This window comes from Acinonyx jubatus, chromosome E3 (assembly GCF_027475565.1).
Source record: "Acinonyx jubatus isolate Ajub_Pintada_27869175 chromosome E3, VMU_Ajub_asm_v1.0, whole genome shotgun sequence".
In the NCBI taxonomy this organism is placed as follows: Eukaryota; Metazoa; Chordata; class Mammalia; order Carnivora; family Felidae; genus Acinonyx; species Acinonyx jubatus.
The window spans coordinates 8394724-8414469 of record NC_069398.1 but is presented as its reverse complement, the minus strand read 5'-3'; the positions used below and the strand labels follow the sequence as shown (position 1 = coordinate 8414469).

General features: G+C 49.6%; 1 protein-coding gene across 4 annotated transcripts in view; it reads left to right on the top strand.

The window, feature by feature from the left end:
• The window catches only part of MYH11 (myosin heavy chain 11), a 122181-nt gene that overhangs the window by 7062 nt on the left and 95373 nt on the right, over positions 1 to 19746 (top strand). For all 4 annotated transcript variants that reach the window (XM_027043175.2, XM_053213668.1, XM_027043178.2 and 1 more), the window contains one exon: positions 9741 to 10102. In XM_027043175.2, the coding sequence (XP_026898976.2) occupies positions 9758 to 10102 (345 nt within the window). In that variant the 5' untranslated portion in view covers positions 9741 to 9757. Of the gene's footprint in view, positions 1 to 9740; positions 10103 to 19746 lie in introns of those variants that run through there.

The window sequence follows — 19746 nt, the reverse complement described above, 5'->3', positions numbered from 1 at the left end:
CCATGGTGTCAAGATTGAAAACCCCTACTTGAGGGGCACCTGGGTGGCTGAGTCGATTAAGCATCCGGCTTCCGCTCAGGTCATGATCTCGTGGTCTGTGAGTTCGAGCCCCGCATTGGGCTCTGCACTGGTGGTGTGGAACCTGCTTGGGATTCTCTCTTTCTCTCCTTCTCTCTGCCCTTCCCCCACTTGTGCTCTCTGTCTTTGTCTCTCTCTCGCTCCCTGTTTCTCTCAAAATAAATAAATAAACTTAAAAAAAAACAAAAAACAAAAACAAAAAACCTCCTTGGAAGTAAGGACCACAGCAGGGAACAGGAAGGAGACCAGGTTTTGTTTCCACTTAGCACAAGGAGAGTCCTCTGACTGGAACTGATCATTGCTGTTATTTTGCAAGCTACTTTTTATTTTCTTCCTCCCAGTGCCTCCCCTAATGCCCCACCTGGGAGTTTTTTACCTGGTTGTCACCGTCCCAGATTTTTGAAAACTCAAGGCTCTGGGTGCATGCTGAGGCACGTCCTTATAACGATTAAGCCAAATTATCCGGAGCCTTCTACACTGATCCAGGATGTTTCTCGGGTGTGCCTGTATTTCCTGTCCTCAAATGTTCTGCCTGTTTCAAAGAAGACAAAGCAGGAAAGATCACCTTGAAAATACACCTTTATTCAGATTCCACCATAGCTGGCTGTGCCATGATGGGCAAGTTACTTAACCTCTCTGTGCCTCCGTATCCTCGTCTGTAAACCAGAGTTGATGGTGCCCCCTGTAGTGTTTCTGAGGGGATTAAAGGAGACCATAGCTGGTACCCAATAAAGATTTAGCGGCTCTGATTACTAATATTAATATTATTAACTTGCTAGGCTCACTACATTTTCTCAAGGGCATATTTGTGAGATTTCATCGGTGTTTGGTGGGAAAAGAAGTCTGTGGCCAAATGTTTTGGGGAGCCTTGGGTCTAAAGGAGTAAAATCGCTTTCGGGTTTTAAGACCTGCCAAAATCTTGGATGTCCTGATACTGTCCTGCCTTTCCATGCACAGGTGGGGGGTGGGGATGTGGGTGGGGCGGGGGTGGGGGGAGGGAGCGCTTTGCCAGTGGATTTAACCGCAGAGTCGTTTTCTTTCGAAGAGTATCTCGATCTCCCTGAATCCCACCCAACTCCCACCCCTTAATATTTCAAGGGATTAGGGTTCCAGGGAGCACACTCTGGGAAATGCTGTTCTCGGGTGAAGCCAGGCTTCCTCTTGCCTGTGACCAAAGCAGATTTCGTGCATCGTAACAGTCAGAAACAGCAAAGCCCTGAGAAGTCAGCCAGCTTCTCTGTCTCCTTTTTTAGACAGAGATGGACTCTTTACACTCGGTCTTGTTTGTGTTTTTGATTCTTAGATTAGACAGAGTTCCTGGCGACAGGGATTCCTGTGTCCTTGTATTTTTCTGTTGTGTTTTTTGGTGTTTTTCTCACTTTTAAGGCAGCTGACCAACATTGCAATTAGAAGGAACCCAGTTCATTGACATGTTGCTCAGAACTTTCCCCCGAGCCCTCTTGAGTGTATTTAGAAACTATTTTATAATTTTTATAATTTTTAGTTGATTGATTGAGTGAGTGATTGAACCGGGGGGGGGAGGGGTGGGGGGGGCGCGGTTAGGGGACCGAGGATCTGAAGTGGGCTCTGTGCTCACAACAGACAGCCCGATGCGGGGCTCGAACCCACCAACCGTGAGATCATGACCTGAGCTGAAATTGGATGCTTAACCGACTCAGCCACCCAGGTGCCCCTTGGTACTATTTTAAAAATGCTTCATTGCACACTAACAAGTGTACTTAACACTATTGAACTGTGCACTCAAATGGTTAAGGTGGTCAATTTTATGTAATGTGTGTTTTAGCATAAAGAAGAAAAAAGGAAACCAGAAGTTTTCATGGAAGTGAATACTTTGTATCAGAAAAGTGCACGGGGCGCCTTGGTAGCTCAGCGGGTTAAGTGTCCAACTCTTGATTTCTACTCCGGTCATATCTCCAGGTTTGGGAGTTTGAGCCCCAGATTACGCTCTGAGCTGACAGTGCAGAGCCTGCTTGGGATTTTCTCTCTGTTCCTCTCTCTCTGCCCCTCTCCCACTCTCTCTCAAAATAAATAAATAAACTTTAAAAAAAAAAAAAAAAGGCAGCAGAACATCAGCCCCATAAGCCCCCCTCGGCTTCTGTTCTTCCAGTTAAGACATCGGACTTGTGTCACCATAGGGACATTTTTGCTTGGTTTTGAACCCTCCTATAAACAGAATCACGTAGTATGTCCTTTTTTTGCGTTTGCCTTCTTGGTTCAAATGTGCACGTGATGCACTGTGTTGGGTACCTGCTAGGGTCAGTTCACTTATTGCAAATTCTCCGTCGAGCTTCTGCCAAGCCCATCGGGCTCACGTGGGAGGCAGAAGGGCAGGGGCTGTGGAATCAGACGTGGGCTCAGAACCTGGCTCTCTTACCGTTGAGCTGTGTGACCTCAGGCAGATGCCGTCACCTCTCTGGGCCTCTGTGTCCGGATCTGTTAGGGGGAGCTGACCGTAAGGCGAGATTCCCAACAGCGTGCTGATGTTACTTGCTCACCCCGCTGTGAGTGTTGACTATCCCTGCTGGTATTCAGAAGACTTGGCCCCGGCAATGACCTACGGGCCAAGTGGGAGGCGTGTGACCGCGATATGGCTTACACACGGAAGACAGTGGCACGCAGGTGATACAGTAGCATTTTTCCTTTTTTTTTTTAATTTTTTTTTTTTAACGTTTATTTATTTTTGAGACAGAGAGAGACAAAGCATGAACGGGGGAGGGTCAGAGAGAGGGAGACACAGAATCTGAAACAGGCTCCAGGCTCTGAGCTGTCAGCACAGAGCCTGACGCGGGGCTCTAACTCACGGACCGCGAGATCATGACCTGAGCCGAAGTCGGCCGCTTAACCGACGGAGCCACCCAGGCGCCCCAGCATTTTTCCTTTTACAGAAAAAGGACAAGCGTGCAGAAGTCAATGCAACAGCGTAACCCACCTGAGGCACCCCATCCCTCAACCCCAGGTTTGTTACTTCAGATACAACTCCTTCCCACTGGCTCTGAAAAGAAGGCACCCTAAATACATTTTAAAAGTTTACTCATTTAAGTGATCTCTACGCCCAGGGTGGGGCTCGAACTCGTGACCCCGAGATCAAGAGTTGCTGCTCTTCTGACTGAGCCAGCCAGGTGCCCCGGAAGGGACCCTAAATAGATGGAACCACAGTGCCATTGTCACATCGAAGAATTTAACAGATTCCCTAATACAAAGGATATTGTTAATGTTGAATTTTTCTTGATTATCTCCTACATTTTTCTTTCTGGAGGCATGGGTCGGGACTTTGTTTTTTCTTACAACCGCATTCGCTTTCTCAAAACTTTCCGTGTGAGGGGTGGCTTTTTATTTTATTTTATTTTTTTAAGGTTTCTTTATTTTTTTGAGAGAGCGCAAGCAGGGGAGGGATAGAGAGAGAGGGGGACAGAGGATCTAAAGCGGGCTCTGTGCTGATGGCAGAGAGCCTGGGGTGGGGCTCGAACTCATGAACCGTGAGATGGTGACCTTAGCCGAAGTCAGAAGGTCAACCGACTGAGCCACCCAGGAGCCCCAAGGGTGGCTTTTTAAAAATGTGAAATGTGCCCTTGCTTCTGATTTGCCCTGTATGTGTGCGTTGTGGGGAGAGAATGTGTGTTTCTTCCCCTTCCTCTCTCCCCATTAGTCTTTTATTGTCCTTGTTTGACTTTTTCATTGTGAAAACGTTTCAACATATGCCCAAGTAGAGAGGTCACTAGGACACCCCCCCCCCCCCAGGCACCTAGCGCTCCACTTTGGTAATGATCAAACTGGGCTTTGTTTGTCTTCATCTCCCGCTTTTCCTCTGTGTCTCAGAGCCCCCCCCCCCCCAACGCTTCTAGTTTATAAATTTCTCTCCTTTTTTTTCTGTATGTTCTTAAAGAAATGGAGTCATTTGTCTTATGCTTTCCCACCTGTGGATTTCATTGCACCCCCCCCCCTCCTCTTCCCCCCATGACAGTATATAGTGTGTTCCCTGTGCCTCGCGTTTCCTGGGGTGTTGGACCCAGAGGCTTTGCCGGCTTTGGCCCCCATCCCCAGCCCTTTTCCTTTCTGGAAGAATATTTCCTTGGTGGTAGAGGCACTTTCTATCGTATCCCATCTGGGGGCACATCGTTCTGATCGACTCCTTACTGTGATGGTTAATGTTGATTAACACGTTTAGGTGACCCCTCCTGATGTATCCATGATAAAGTGCTCTATCCACTTTTCATCTTACACCGTGGGTCTGAAAGTATAGACCCCAGACCCACATTCCTCATCATCACCCAGGAACTTGTTAAAAATGCCAATCCGTGGGTGCGAGTGAGAGAGGGGCAGAGAGAGAGAGAGAGTATCCCAACAGGGGCAGAGGGAGAGAGAGAGGCAGAAAGAGAGAGAGAGAAGCCAGGCTTGAGCTCGAGCTCGAGACGTGGGACTCGAACTCATGAACTGTGAGATCATGACCCGAGCCGAAGTCAGATGCTTGATGACTGAGCCACCCAGGTGCCCTAGACGGGAGTATTTTTTAACATCAGTTTAAAGTGAGGTTTTGGTGGGAGGAGTGGGATGCTCTTGGGATGATGTCCTAAGCAAAACCCGTAAGAATTTAAAAATGCAGGTAATGTGATTGTTAAACCCAGGGCCATGTGTCTGTCTGCAATTCTTTGTTTCACTCCTTTTGAATGATGAAGTGATTATTCAGATTTGGGGAATAATTTGCTCATTTCTCCATCTTGTTAAAAATGAACTACTAGATCATGACTCAGGGGAAAAGTTACCACCCCCTCTGAGCTTATCAATTTCTTATCATTGTTGTTTTCACCCCTGAAGGAGAAGAGGGGTGGTCGGAGTACTTGCCTGTCCTTTCCTGCCTTGCAGTCTGTGTCTCAGGAGTTGGCTGCCCATTTGTGAGATGTGGGGGTTATTTTGGTGAACTCAAAGGAGCTGTGAATTCTTCTCTGCTGAAGTAGGGCGTCAACCACACAGTATGTCTTGGTGGCCGTACATCCTAACTCAGCCTATGTCTTAGTTCCTGGAGGCACAGCAGCAGTGGGTGGGGGAGGACCGCTGGGGCAGGTGGGAGGAGCTGGCTGGCAGCAAATGTTACTAGGGCAGGGGCAGCTCCTGCAGGAACGGTCTGGAACGGGCTGCTAGACAGAACATTAAGAGTCTGTTGCCTTAGCACCTGCCTGGTGGACACATCCAGACGGTAGGAGGAAGAATGGGCTCCTCATGTGGAGAGGATGGTCACTGACTTGGAGTTGTACATACAGACTTTTCTTTGTCAATTACTTAGTGACCTCGAGGAACTAAGGGAAGTCAGAATCAAGGTTTTGCTTCCCTCCCCGCCCTCCCCCCCCCCCATTCGTTACCAGTTTGCAAAATGACGTCTTGGTTCTCCAGCATCTTACCTGGCTGGCCTTTAACATTTATTTTAATCATCATGCCTCATGGGTTTAAACGTATTCATCTCTCCATTCTTACCTTTACGTTTCTTACTGATGTTCAAACTCTGCCATATTGGACCAGATAGAACCATAGTTTAATATTTTAGCATACAATATTCTAGACTAATTTTTTAAGTAATCTCTACACCCAATGTGGGGCTCGAACTGAGATCAAGGGTCGCACGCTCCACCGACTGAGTCAGCCAGGTGTCCCAGTGTTCTAGAATTTTATTTTTATTTTTTAATGTTATTTATTTATTTATTTATTTTTGAGAGAGCGAGAGAGAGAACACAGGCAAGGGAGGGACAGAGAGAGAGGGAGACACAGAATCTGAATTAGGCTCCAGGCTCCGAGCTGTCAGCACAGAGCCCGACGCAGGGCTCGAACCCACAAACTGTGAGATCGTGACCTGAGCTGAAGTTGGACGTTTAACCACCTGAGCCACCCACGTGCCCCTATAGTGTTCTAGACTATTTTTTTAAGGTACTCTTTACACCCAATGTGGGGCTCAAACTCACAGCCCCGAGATCGAGGGTCGCATGCTCCACCAACTGAGCCAGCCAGGCTCAGTGTTGTAGACTTTTAAACATGTGTATACACACACACACACACACACACATATAATTATAAATATATTTATTATAAATATTTCAATCAGCTTTATTATGATATAATCTACATACAATAAAAGTCACCGTTTTTTAACAAATTCACTGGCTTTTAAGTATACATACAGCCCAGTGAGTTTTGAGAAATATGTACTGATGGGTAATCACCACCATGATCAGAATATAGAAAATGTTCCTCCCTCCTCCGAAAGTTCCTTTGTGCCTCTTGGCAGTCCATTCGCCTCCCTGTGCTGGCAGCTAACTACTGATCTGCTTTCTGTCGTAGTGGTTTTGCCGTTTCTTGACTTGTAGGTCAGTGAAGTCATTGAGCCTTTTGGGTCTGGCTTCTTTGGCTCTGCATAACGCTTTTGAGATTTGTCTGTTTTTTCCCCCGCTGAGTATTCTATTTATACATAATTGTTAAAGCATCTTTCGATGTTTATTTTGAGAGAGAGAGCGTGTGTGCGTGAGCACGGGAGGAGGTGAGAGGCAGAGAGAGAAGGAGAGAGAGAATTCCAAGTAGGCTCCACACTTTGTGCTCAGCACAGAGCTCCGACGTGGGGCTCATTCTTCCAGCTGAGAGATCATGACCTGAGCCGAAATCAAGAGTTGGAAGCTTAACCAATTGAGCCACCCAGGTGCCCCTGTACATAATTTTAACTTGGACATACATCATGAATATCTTTGCACGATCAGTGGTCACCTATTGTACTATTCCATTGATAGGAAATGTGTAGGAGAGACAAAGCCCTAGAGACAGAGAGTAGATGAGTGGGTGCCGGGGACTGGGGATGGAAACGGGGAATGTGGGCAGACCAGTGCAAGGGATGCCTTTTTTGGGGTGATGGGAATGTTCCAAATTTCGTTGTAGTGATAGATGCACAAGTCTGTAAATTTGCTAAAAGTCACTGAATTGTACGTTTACAATGAGAGAATTTTATGGCATGGGAGTGGCCCTTGGATGAATAGGTTAAAAGAAAAGGGTGAAATTTTGGCATAAACGCAAGCCACATCCTTGTGCGTCTCTTAGCCCTGTCTGTTGCCTTAGGCTGAACTCCTAGCAATGGAATTGCACGTGAAAGGGTTTGCAGAGATGTTAAGCTTTTTCCATCCATAAGGGTGGCCTGTGCAGAGGCCCAGCCCCTCCAATGCCTGACAACACCGGGAATTACTGATAGTTTTCATCTCAGCCAAGCTGATAGGAGAAAGTCAACATCTCACTGCTTTCAGATTCTTCCTTTGCTGGCGAGGTCGAGCACCTTTTTCTCATGTGTAGTGGCTGTTGGAAGCTTTTTGTAAAAAAAAAACAAAAACAAAAACCCGATTTTTGTTGATCATAAGTTTAACAAAAAATTAGGGAACCACAAATACAGTAGGGGCGCCTGGGTGGCCCAGTCGGTGGAGCGTCCAACTTCAGCTCAGGTCATGATCTCGCGGTTCATGAGTTTGAGCCCCGCGTCGAGCTCTGTGTTGACAGCTCGGAGCCTGGAGCCCGCTTCGGATTCTGTGTCTCCCTCTCTCTCTCCTCCTCCCCCGCTCACTCCCTGTCTCTCCCTCAAAAGTAAACACTTTGAAAAATTAAAAAGCTACAAAGACAGTAAAAATACATAATTAAAAGTATACCCATGTTCACAGTAGCATTATTCACAATAGCTAAAACATGGAGGCCAGTCAGATGCCTATCAACAAACCAACGGAGGAGCCAAATAGGGTGTATACATCCTGCGGAATAGTATTCTGCCTTGAAGAGGAAGGGAATTCTGACACATTTGCCAGCCTAGATGAACTCTGAGGACATGATGCTGAGGCCAGTCACCAAAAGACAAACACCACTTGTACAAGGAACTTAGGGCAGGCAGAGTCCTAGAGACGGGAAGTAGAACACTGGTTGCCGGGGGCCGGGGGAGGGGAGTGGGGAGTTAGTGTTTCCTGGGGACAGGGTTGCAGTTCTGCACGATGTAAAAAGTTCTCAAGGTGGATGGGGGTCACAGTTACACCCCAGTATGAATGCACTTCATGCCGCTGAACTGCAATGACCCTTAAAAATGGTTGATAGCAAATTTTGTGCTACGTATATTTTACCACGATGGAAAAAACTGGGAAAAAATGATAGAGAGTGAAAAATCCCAGGGGTGCTTGGGTGGCTCAGTCGGTTGAGCATCCGACTTCAGCTCAGGTCATGATCTCGCGGTTTGTGAGTTTGAGTCCCACATCTGGCTCTCAGCTGTCAGCACAGAGCCCACTTCAGATGGTCTGTCCCTCTCTCTCTACCTCTCCCCAACTTGTGCGTTCTCTCTCTCTCTCTCAAAAATAAACATTTAAAAAAGAAAGTGAAAGGCCCCTCACACTTAAACTCATTAAGTGCATATTTCTCCATTTTTTTGCCTGTATTATTCTAAATATTTTATTTTTTTTCTTTATTAAATGTTTATTTCGAGAGAGCGAGAGTTGAAAGGGGGAAGGGCAGAGGGAGAGGGAGACAGGATCTGAATGAAGCAGGCTCTGTGCTGACAGGAGAGAGAGAGAGAGCCAAATGTGCCACTTGAACCCACGAACTGTAAGATCATGACCTGAGCTGAAGTTGAACGTTTATCCAACTGAGCCACCCAGGTGCCTTGTATTCTAAATACTTTAAAATAAAAATGGGGTATTATACCTACTGTTTACACTCTCCCCTTTATTTCATTTTTTTTAAAGCTTTACTGAGATATAATTCACGTGCCATGTAATTCACTCATTTAAATGGTACAATTGAATGGCTTTGAGCATATTCACAAAGCTGTACGTCCGCAGCTACAATAAATTCCAGAACATTGCCATTACCCCTAAAGAAGCCCTGTACCCCTTAGCTGTCACTCTCCCAGGCCCTGGCAACCACCAATCTGCTTGAATCTCTGTGGATCTGCCTGTTGTGGACATTTCATATAAAGGGCATCCTACAGTCTGTGACACCTTGCGACTGGATTGTTTGACTTAGCGTAATTTTTTTGAGATTCTTCCGTGGTGCGGCGTGGATCAGTACTTCTGTCCTTTTTCAGGCTGAATAATATTCCACTGCATGGATAGACCACATTTTATTTATCCGTTCTATCTGTCCACGGACACCTTGGTTCCTTCCCTGTGTTAGCCATCGTGAGGAATGCTTCTGTGAACATTCGCTACGAGGTTTTGTGCGGACGTCTGTCTTCTTTCCTCTTGGGTTTACACTTGGGAATGGAATTGTTGGATCCTATGGTATCTCTGGGCTTAACTATTTGAAGAACGCCTCTCTTTTATTTTTATAGTAAACAGTAAGACGTGGACCTCTTTGGATGTCCACGCACGTAGACCTCATTCTTGCTTCGAGACCCCTGGACAGCAGTATCTTGTCGCATGAAAATAACGTGGTTTGTGGATCCGGTGCCATGATGGCTGACAACAGGCAATGATGCAGACCCTCTCGTGAGGGACTTTGAGTTGTTTGCATTCTTTGGCCACATAAACATACCGCACGGAACATCCTCCTACTTGGCAGAATGTTCCCTAGGCATGCGAGGCAAGGGCTTTGACCGTCGTTGGGGCTCGGTTCTGGCCCAATACTGATGCTGTCGCTTTATTCCACAGGGGACCAACCAGGCACCATGGCGCAGAAGGGCCAGCTCAGCGATGATGAGAAGTTCCTCTTTGTGGACAAAAACTTCGTCAACAGCCCAGTGGCCCAGGCCGACTGGGCCGCCAAGAAGCTGGTCTGGGTCCCTTCGGAGAAGCAGGGCTTCGAGGCAGCCAGCATCAAGGAGGAGAAAGGGGACGAGGTGATCGTGGAGCTGGTGGAGAATGGCAAGAAGGTGACGGTCGGCAAAGATGACATCCAGAAGATGAACCCGCCCAAATTCTCCAAGGTGGAGGACATGGCAGAGCTGACGTGCCTCAATGAGGCCTCTGTGTTGCACAACCTGAGGGAGAGGTACTTCTCCGGGCTCATCTACGTGAGTGTCTTGGGGCAGCCAGTCCCTTCGTGCAGGCCTACGGGTTGGGAGGGGGAAAGTTTCGTTGGAGAGGGGCCCCATGGTGACGTGGGATCGTTCAGACTTGGGTCCAGACCTCAGCCCCGCCTCACTTAGTTCGGTGACACCAGAAAATGCTGCCACTCACCAAAGCCTCAGTTTACCTGTAGGTGAAATGGGAATACCCCCCCCAACATGTGAAGGAAGTGCAGAGATGGCACGTGACTCCACATGCGACGTGCCAAGGGACATCTTGGAGGTGACGAGGTGCGCGAAACCTCTTGGGAAGGCTGGACCCCCTGGGCAGCCAGGCGGGAGGCGACCTGGGGGTCTGGCTAGGTTCTGCGGAGGCCTTCCCTGGCACAAATGGGAATACCTAGATTGGACCCAGGACTCCTTTGGGTTGGCCATGCAGACCAGAGCTGCCCTGTCCACTGTGGTAGCCACCGGCCACCTGCGGCTAACTAGATTTAGATGCAAGTTTCTTAGAAGTCGGAATGCATCTCTTTGGTGGCACTGGCCAATATCCAGTGCTCGACCGCCACCTGAGGCTGGTGGCTGCTGCATTGCATAGCACACTTCTGTTCCCGCAGGAAGTCCTGTGGGGCAGCCTGGGATAGATGATGGGGGACGACGTGACTCGGGGTACGCACATTCCTTGTGGGTTTGGACCCACTCTCCGGAGCCAAAGGGACCTCGGTGGCCCCCTGGTGTTCAACTGCTGGGCAGAGGGCCCTCCGGGTTAGACTCGGTCTCTTTGCCTCTCGGAAAGGGCACGCTGATCCCTTGGGTGAGTTACCTCATTTCTCTGGCATTTCGTTGCCTTCTCTATGAAATGAACACAACAAGAGTACCATCCTCACGGAGTGGGTTATGCTGAAAAGAAAGCACTTGTCACGCGGCTGGGCACATTGTCAGCGCTCACAATGCTCGATGTTACTGCTGGTTATGCCGCTGTTAGGGTCTTGTTTCTTGGATCATTTGCAAATTGGCAAAGACAGTCACTTCATCATTGTGCCCTCCGACCCCGTCCCTTACATGTTGCCGCGTGAAAATTACCAAAGCAAAGCAAACCAAAAAAAAAAAACCCTTGTCATCTATAAAAATGCTCTGCAGACTTTTTTTCCTAATTAGGAAATTAAGTCACGTTCATCGCAGGAGATTCGGAAAGTTCTGAAAAGCACAGCTGACACAGAAACCAGTCCTCGCCCAGAGATCACAAACTGATAAGATGTTGCCATGTTCTCAGTGTTTCTCTGTGACTATGGTACATGTTTACCTATTTACGAGCCTGTGCACATAGGTTAGTGGCTCACTCTTTCTTCTGCATGAGTCAAGGCCGAGCATTCCCACATTTCCATTATAACCCCCCAAAATACCCTCTTAGGGGCTATGTAATCTCTAGGGTAACCCATGTTGTGTAACTTGACACATCTTACCTCATTTAACCAGCAGACCATCCGCTGAAAAGTATGCTTGTCCCATTTTACAGATGAGCAAGCTGAGGCTCAGAGAGCTAAAGCCTGTCCTTAACTGCCCTGAGCAGGGAAAGTATCTTTAGTCCAAGCTGTTCCTTGTATGGCAATACCATCAATCTGGAGCTGTCAGCACAGCACGGACGTTTCTAAGGAGGCCAGCCTGCAGGGAGCTGGGGTAAAGTGGGAGTCTCCCAGGTCTCCCACCAAAGATGTGTTCTCTCCCGGGGGGAGGTCAAGGACAGGCCTGTGTGTAAGTCTCCCCTCCTGTCCTCTGACCCAGCGTTTGAGCCCAAAATAGAAACCAGGAAGAAATGAAGGCCTCCTGAAGGTCCCAAGACTCAGAATATCTAATCTGACAAACAGATGGAAGCTTTGATTCATTTTTTTTTAAATTGCTGCTATGCTTCCCTGCACAGATTAGACGCAAAGCCTCCCGGCCTTGTGACCACGTACCTACTCCTGTCTCCTTCCTTTCTGCTCAATTTAATCACTTAAATAGAACCGGTTGTCCATGGTGGAGGAGATCAAGAAGGAAGCGGGGGAGGGGAGGCACAACCAGTTAGTCTCCAAGCACCTGACAGCGCTTGGAGCAGGTGGGTGTTGGCAGGTGATGCTGGAGCATCCGGTGTGTGTGTGTGTGTGTGTGTGTGTGTGTGTGTGTGTGTGTGTGTGTGTCCGTCCGTCCGTCCATCCGTCCATCCAGCTTTGCCCTTGGTAGTGAAGAGAACTTTCCCCTCCGTTCTGCAAAGTACACCTCAAATCAAGACTGCTGTCCTCTTGGTTCTAGAAGAGTCCATAGAAGCCACTGGGTCCTATTTCATGAGCCTTTTGGTGCAGGTTCTTGCCATCTTTGTGCAGGTTCTGATCCTGGCACACGGCAGGGCAGGGTCGGGGGTGATTCCGAGTCCTCGCCCACCCTCACCTGCCCTTCTGGGCGCTGGGTTCCCTCTGCCCGGAGCTTAGTGTGACCACTCAGCAGTTGGCTCTATTTTTAGTATATGGAGGATGAGACCAGGGTTTCAGGCACAGGAAGATCAGTAGAGTGTGGGCTTTGCCTGTCCTGGGTCCCATCCCAAGTCCTTCCCAGCGTGTTGTGTTCTTGACCCCACTGGTGACAGCAAAGGTCACCTCCCACTCTGCGCATGACCTGTCCGAGGCAGAGACCTGACCTGACTTGCCTGGGAAGGGAGGGACCTGTGTCACACTCGGCTGGCCTGCCCAGCTGGGGGATGCGTGGGCTCTTGCTTGTTCTGTTTGCATCGCTGTGGGATTCCGGGGGTTACACGGCTCAGCCCGTGCCCCGAGCAGCTTGGTAATTAAGAGGAGGAAGATTAGACACACTTGAGCTCGAGGCAGATGCAGGAGATAGTTTCTAACATGATGGATGGATTAAGAAAATGTGCTGTATCCGTACAACAGACTATGATTCAGCCTTAAGGAAATCCTATCATATGTGCAACAGGGACGAACCTAGGGGACATTATACTGAGTGAACTAAGCCAGTCACAGAAGGACGAAAAATCAGGATGTCACTTACCTGAGGCATCGAAGATAGTCACGCTCAGAATCACTGGGGAAGGGGGGTAGTCAGAGGTGGGGTGTGTTGGGGGGTGCGGCTAAAGAAACCGGTGGGGGTGGGGGCCTGGGTGTCTCAGTCGGTTAAGTGTCTTGATCTTAGTTTGGGTCATGATCCCAGGGTCCTGGGATCGACCCCCACATTGGGCTCTGCCCTGACAGCATAGAACCTGCTTGGGATTCTCTCTCTTCTTCTCTGTCTGCCCTTCACCCACTCTCTCTCCGTCTCTCTAAAAATAAATGAATACATTTAAAAAATTAAAAAAAAAAAGAAAGAAACTGGGTTTTAGAAAAGTTTAATAACTTGATAAGAAACAGCTGGGTCTTGAAGCCGGGAAGGCTGGCCCTGGGAGCAGTGCTTCCAACTGCTACTCATTTATTCCTTCCAATGATCCTGGGAGACAGAGGCTCTTAAAGCATTTCAGAGACCAAGATACTGAGGCTCAGGCGTGCTTGGTCCTATTGCAAGGGTCCTATTGGGATTCAGGCAAGGTCTGGCTGCCTCCAGGGCCAGAGTGACGACCCCTGGATGGTAAGGGGCTGTAGGATATCTGGACGCTTGAGCAGGAGGTGATGGCTGTGGGCTGGGGCATGTGGGGATGATGCCATGGGCACCATTAACTTTGAGCTCGACAAGCTTTGCGTGCACAGAAGGAAGAAGTCTAACTTTTCACTTAGGATTTCTTGAGCACCTACTAGGTTGTAAGCCTTTGGCCCAGAGTGAGTAATTTTTTAAAAATGGAGGAGTTAATTTGATGTATCTCTCCCCCTTCCTCTCCAACTGCCCCCCCCCCCCAAAAAAAAGAAAAAGAAAATCTCAGTTGCTGGCATTGCTTTAAAAAGCAGCCCCTGGGCCATCCTGTTAGGTGGGCTGTGGGCCTTGTTTTTGCATAGGCCTCACTGCTCCCTGTTGTCTCCCAGACCCCGAGGCTGAGAATTGTTGGTCGTTAATCACCTACCTATCGTTCTCCTCCTACCTGGCTTACTTTAGTCCCATCTGACGTGCTTGGTCCCTGTAAACAGTAGGACTTTCCACCCCTGTTTCAAGCCCCTGGGGTTAGGAACCTGATCCAGAGCGAAGGTGGATGGCCTCTCCTATTGATTGGGTTTCCAAGCCCAAATTCCCGACTTGTGAACCCCAAAGGATATTTTCCTCGTTCTTACGTCACTGTTCGAGGAAGACCAGGGGGTAAGGAAAGGCCTTCCTTCCAAAGTCAAGCAGGGGATGATGTTTTCTTTTTGGACACTTGGCTCAGTGACCTGAAGGGGTACCCACCCAGGGATGCTGAGAGCAGATGATGAGCAGCGGCCTCTTGAGTGCCAGAGGGTCCTGGAGGGTGGGAAAAAGATACATGACTGCACCGAGTCTTAGAAGGTAGAAAGAAAACACAGCTGGAGCCTACCCTCTTCTGAGCCCTGTGAACTCACTATTCAGATCTTTCGAATTGACATGGCCTCAAACCTTTCTAAATTTTTTTTTTCAACGTTTATTTATTTTTGAGACAGAGAGAGACAGAGCATGAACGGGGGAGGGGCAGAGAGAGAGGGAGACACAGAATCGGAAACAGGCTCCAGGCTCTGAGCCATCAGCCCAGAGCCTGACGCGGGGCTCGAACTCACGGACCACGAGACCGTGACCTGAGCTGAAGTCGGATGCTTAACCGACTGAGCCACCCAGGCGCCCCTCTCAAACCTTTCTAGTAACGTGAGGCTATCCATGCAAAGACCTCAAGAGAATATTTAAAAATAAGAAGCATACATGATGTCTTGTGGCTTTTTCTTGTGTTTGTTTGTAACTATCTAGTTGAATTTAAAACATTGGTTTGAATAGGTAACACATACAGATAGGAAATAGTATATCAGCGTATCTGGAATTTAGCCTTTCACCCCCATTCTTTCTGATTCCCTTCTGTAGAGGAACTGCTCTGGTGTTTCTTTCATAGGCTTCCAGAAATACTTTATACATATACAGGCAGATGCATGTATATTTGTTTTGGTGTACATTCATGTATATGTACAAACACACTCTTTTTTAATGTTTACTCATTTATTTAGAGCGAGAGAGCGTAGGTGGGGGAAAGGCAGAGAGAGAAAGGGAGAGAACCCCCAGCAGGCTCTGCACTCTGAGTGCAGAGCCCAAAGTGGGGCTCGATCCCACGAACCCTGAGATCACGACCTGAGCCGAGATCAAGAGTCAGACGCTTAACCGACCGAGCCATCCAGGTGCCCCTAAATATACTCTTTTTAATGGCAGCATGCCATAATTAAGAAGCTAGCCCCCTGATGATGGATATTTAGGTAGTTTTTAGTCTCTCTTCCCTTTCAAATCAAGGCTGCAGGAAATTGCATTCCTGGTGGACCGTGTCTGTCTTTAAGGATAGATGTTGCCATGACATTGTGTGACAACCTGGCAAAGAAGGTACGGGTCTCCATCTTTTTATAGACGGAGAAGAAGATGGGGAAGAAGAGACTCAGGGGTTCGGCCACTCCCGTGAGTCACACAGGTGATGAATGAGGGCAGAGCTGAGGTTCTCCCCTGGCCCGTGCGGCTCAAAGCCTGTGTTCTTCCCACTTTCCTCCGTTGGTGCTTGTTCCTGCCGCAGGCTGTGGGAGCAGACTCCTGCTCAGAGCTCTGTGGCTGACCATATAAAGTGTCAGGGAAAAACTGGAGTCACTTCCTAATACGGTCACAAGAGGGAAACCCTGGGCCTGTGGCTGGGACCTGCTGGTGGCATGGGGCCCTGAAATGCTGGCCGGGACACAGGAGGCGGGGCTATTGAAACCTCTGAACTTGACCAGCTGGAGAGGACCTTGGGGACAGTGAGGAGGCAGAAACACCGCCACCAGCCGGTGAGCCCGGCGGGTCTGGTGAAGGCAACGGAGGTTGAACACTGTCATCAAACCTCCAGATTCTGCAGCCCCACCACCCTGCCGGGGGCATGCCTGCTCAGCCCTTCCCCTCAGGTCGTCGTGCCCTGGAAAGATTTGCTGCGCCGAACAGAGATTCAGATCTGCCTGGAAGCTTGGGTTAAGTGCTTGCTGGGTGCTTAGCACCAGGAGGTGTCCCAGGCAAACAGGGGGAAAGGGACAGTTCTTCAGAAGCTGGTGATGGATTTGGGAGAGCCACACATTCTTTCTTTCATTCATTGCCTTCAGCAACTATTGACTGGGGTCTGCCTTGTATACGGCCCTACGCTGGGTGCTGGAGAAACTGTGATGTGCAGCTTGCGGTCCAGAAGGTGACATTTAGGATGAGCCCTGGAAGAGGAGACGGAAATGGCTCTGGGAAGATTGAGGGGGGTGGGGAACATACTCGAGGTACAGAAGCAGCACCTGCGAAGCTTCCAGGCTGACAAGGGTTTTGTCATCATGAAACCAAGGCAGCATGGTATGGTCACTGATGTTTATTGGGCACCTGCTATATATCAGGCACTCTGTTAAATGCCTCACGAGCACTCTCTCACAGCAAGCCTTGGAAGGATCTGTTACATACCGTCATCTTGTAGTTGAGGTTAGTAGGCTCAGAGAGTTTAAGAGACTTTCCTGGGGTCACACAGCCAGGAAGTAGCAAAATGAGCGTTCAAACCAAGTCCTCAGTACTCAATTCTGTATCCTGAGCCATTGACCTTTACTGCCTCCAGCTCAAGGGCTTGGTGAGGGTGTGGTTTGGGCTATAAATGAGCATTGTGGTTGGCAGTGGGCACAGCCCAGAAGGATCTGGAGGTGGCATTCAGACCTGAAGGAGAGGCAGGACTTGGCTGACGTTCATTCAAACAAGTGATCGTTGACTGGGCACTTAGTTTATGGGAGGCTTCGCACTGGGGACCAGGACACAGATGAGTGGGGGACACAGAGCCCCTGTTCTGGAACAACTGTGCCACCAGCTCAGCAAACATCTCCCGAGCACGTACTGTGTCCCAGCCCAGTGCAAAGCCCTGGGTCATAGAGATGAAGACATCAACATTGGGGGTCCCTGCTCCAGGGCAGATTTGTAATCAGCTTACCCCTCAGTCATTTATTGAGCAAGCATTTAGTGACCACCTACTGTATGCCAAGGCCCAGGCCTGAACTGAAGCAGAGGAAGAGGGTGGTCCCGCCCTCAGGGCACTTGCTCTGGTGGGAGGGGCCTGGAAGATCAGATCTGGGAGTGGGGAGTCGGGCGGATGGTGGACTCACCCGTCTCTGTGCGGTCTGGCCCCTGCCCGCCTCTGCAGGAGCCTCACCCCTCACCCTGGCTTGTCCCCTCCTCGGTGCTCCAGAAATACCGCACTGCTTGCAGGCTGCACGCCCACACTCGCCCTGCTGCCTTCTGTGCCTTTGCTACCTCCTGAGCAGGATAAGCCCTTCTTGTCTCTTGAGACCTCCTAACTGGAGGTTTCTCTGACCGCCCCCAGGGTGGGTTAGGGCCCTGACTTCCTTGCATCCCTAATCCCCTGGGCGCCATCCTGGTTCCTTGGATGTTATTGTTCAGTGTCCTTGTCCCTGCTCTGATCTGTGGGCTATTCTGATTTATTTATCTCCAGCATGGTGGAGACCTGTCTAGCACAGACCTGTACACAGTAGGTGCTCAATAAATGGCTGATGGATGTTTCGACAGGCCTGTGCGACCTCATGCCTGCCTTTTTAGGGGAATGGTGAGAACCTGAGCGATTATTCCCTCCTTCCCCCACCAGCCCTGTACCTTTTGAAGATTACTGTCCACCTCAACACCATTGTCCCTTAGCAGACCGAGCGCTGGAGAGACCCTCCTCCAATCAGCTGTAGCCAGGGCTGAAGTCTCTTTGAGGGCAGGACCTTGTGTTCTTTGCCTTCTTTAACCCCAGAGCCTTGCACGGTGTCTAGGACGTGCACACTGAATGAACAAGCAAGTGAATGAACGAACGATGTGTTGTTTCTCTTTCTATAGGATGGGCAGGGGTCGGGTAGCCTCACGGGTGGCGCTCAGGCCTGGGAGTTGGCCAAGCTGGGCTTAGTGCTGTCAGGGTCTTCCTCTGTGACTTTGGTCAAGTTGCTTAACCTCTCTGGTGTTGGCTTTGCCCTGAGGGTCGCCCAGAGGTGGACCATTGGCTCTTCCTTGAGTCCCTTCTAGGGGGAATTGGAGGGAGGACAGGCTTGGGGGCTGTTGGAGCCCCAGGCGGCCCTGATGGTATCGTCCGGGAAAAGCAGTTCCTGTGGGGCGGGTCGGAACCTGTGCCCTGAGCTGTGACCTCAGCCCAGGGGGCAATCTGATGTCCGGTAAGGAACAGCCATAGCGATGATAGTGCCTCCCGTGTGCGCGCGTGGTGGGGCTTGCGGCGTGCCTCCACCCCCTTTCCCTGTTCTGATCATTTCCAGATGCTCCTGTGCCCTTGGTAGGGCAGGACGACGATTTTGTTTTAATTGTGGTAAAACCCATATAACATACAATTCACCACCGGATCCACTTTCAAGGGTACAGTTCAGTGGCCTTCAGCACGTTCGCTGTGTTGTGCAGTTATCACCTGTCTCGTTTCGGAACGTTTTTATAACCCCATACCCGTGAGCAGTCACCGCCCTCCCCCCCCCCCCGGCCTGCCCCCCGCCCTTCCCAGTCCTTGGAAACCAGGGATCTGTTTCTGTCTCTATGGATTTGCCTGTCCTGGCCATTTCATACAAATGGAATCATACGCTATGTGACCTTTGTGTCTTTCATAGTGAGCATACCATTTTCAGGGTCCGCCCATGTCGTACCTTGTGTCAGTACCAATCTTTATATATATATAAAAATTTTTTAAGTTTATTTATTTTGAGGGGTGGGGGAAGAGAGAGAGAGAGAGGCAGAGAGAGAGAGGGAGGGGCAGTGCGGAATCTGCCATGGGTCTCGAACCCACAAACCTGTGAGATCATGACCTGACCCGAAACCAAGAGTCAGATGCTTGACCCACTGAGCCACCCAGGTGCCCCAGTACCAATGCTTTTTAAGGACAGCTGTGTTTGTCCCTGTTTTTGTTTTGTTTTTGTTTTTTTTTTTTCTACAGATGAGGGAGTACCTTGTTAACTGTGCAGAGCATGAGATCTGGGGAGGAGGCGTCGTGGTCTCTAGGTGCAAATTTTTGGCCGGCTGTGTGTGTGTGACAACCTCCCCAACCCTGTTTCTTCATCTGCCGTATGGGTGGCAGGGAAATCACCGTGTGACTGTCACAGGGTAGATGGGAGGCTAAATAGAGAGATGCCCGTGAAGGGCTTAGAGCTCAGTGTATACAGTATACAGTAGGTGCCCAACAGTTGGTGCTGTGGTCCGAGCCCGTGAGTCTCTGGGAGGTCTGAACCTGGACGATTGGAAAGCACGCAGCTATAAAACAGAACGCGGGTGGTCCAGAAAGCCAGTCTTGCCCCTTGGTCCTCTTCCCCCATCCCTGTCCTTGACAGGGATGCCAAGGGGTTCCCGTGAGGGCTCTACGCCTCAGTTTCCCCATCTCTAAAACGGCAAGACGAACGCATCCAACAGTTTTGCTGTGAGGATGCGGGGAGAAAATGCACACAGAGCGCTCGGTAAGTGTTCGAACGCAGGCGGTGATGGCTGTCGCTGCTCCCGGACCTGCGGGCTGGGCGGCC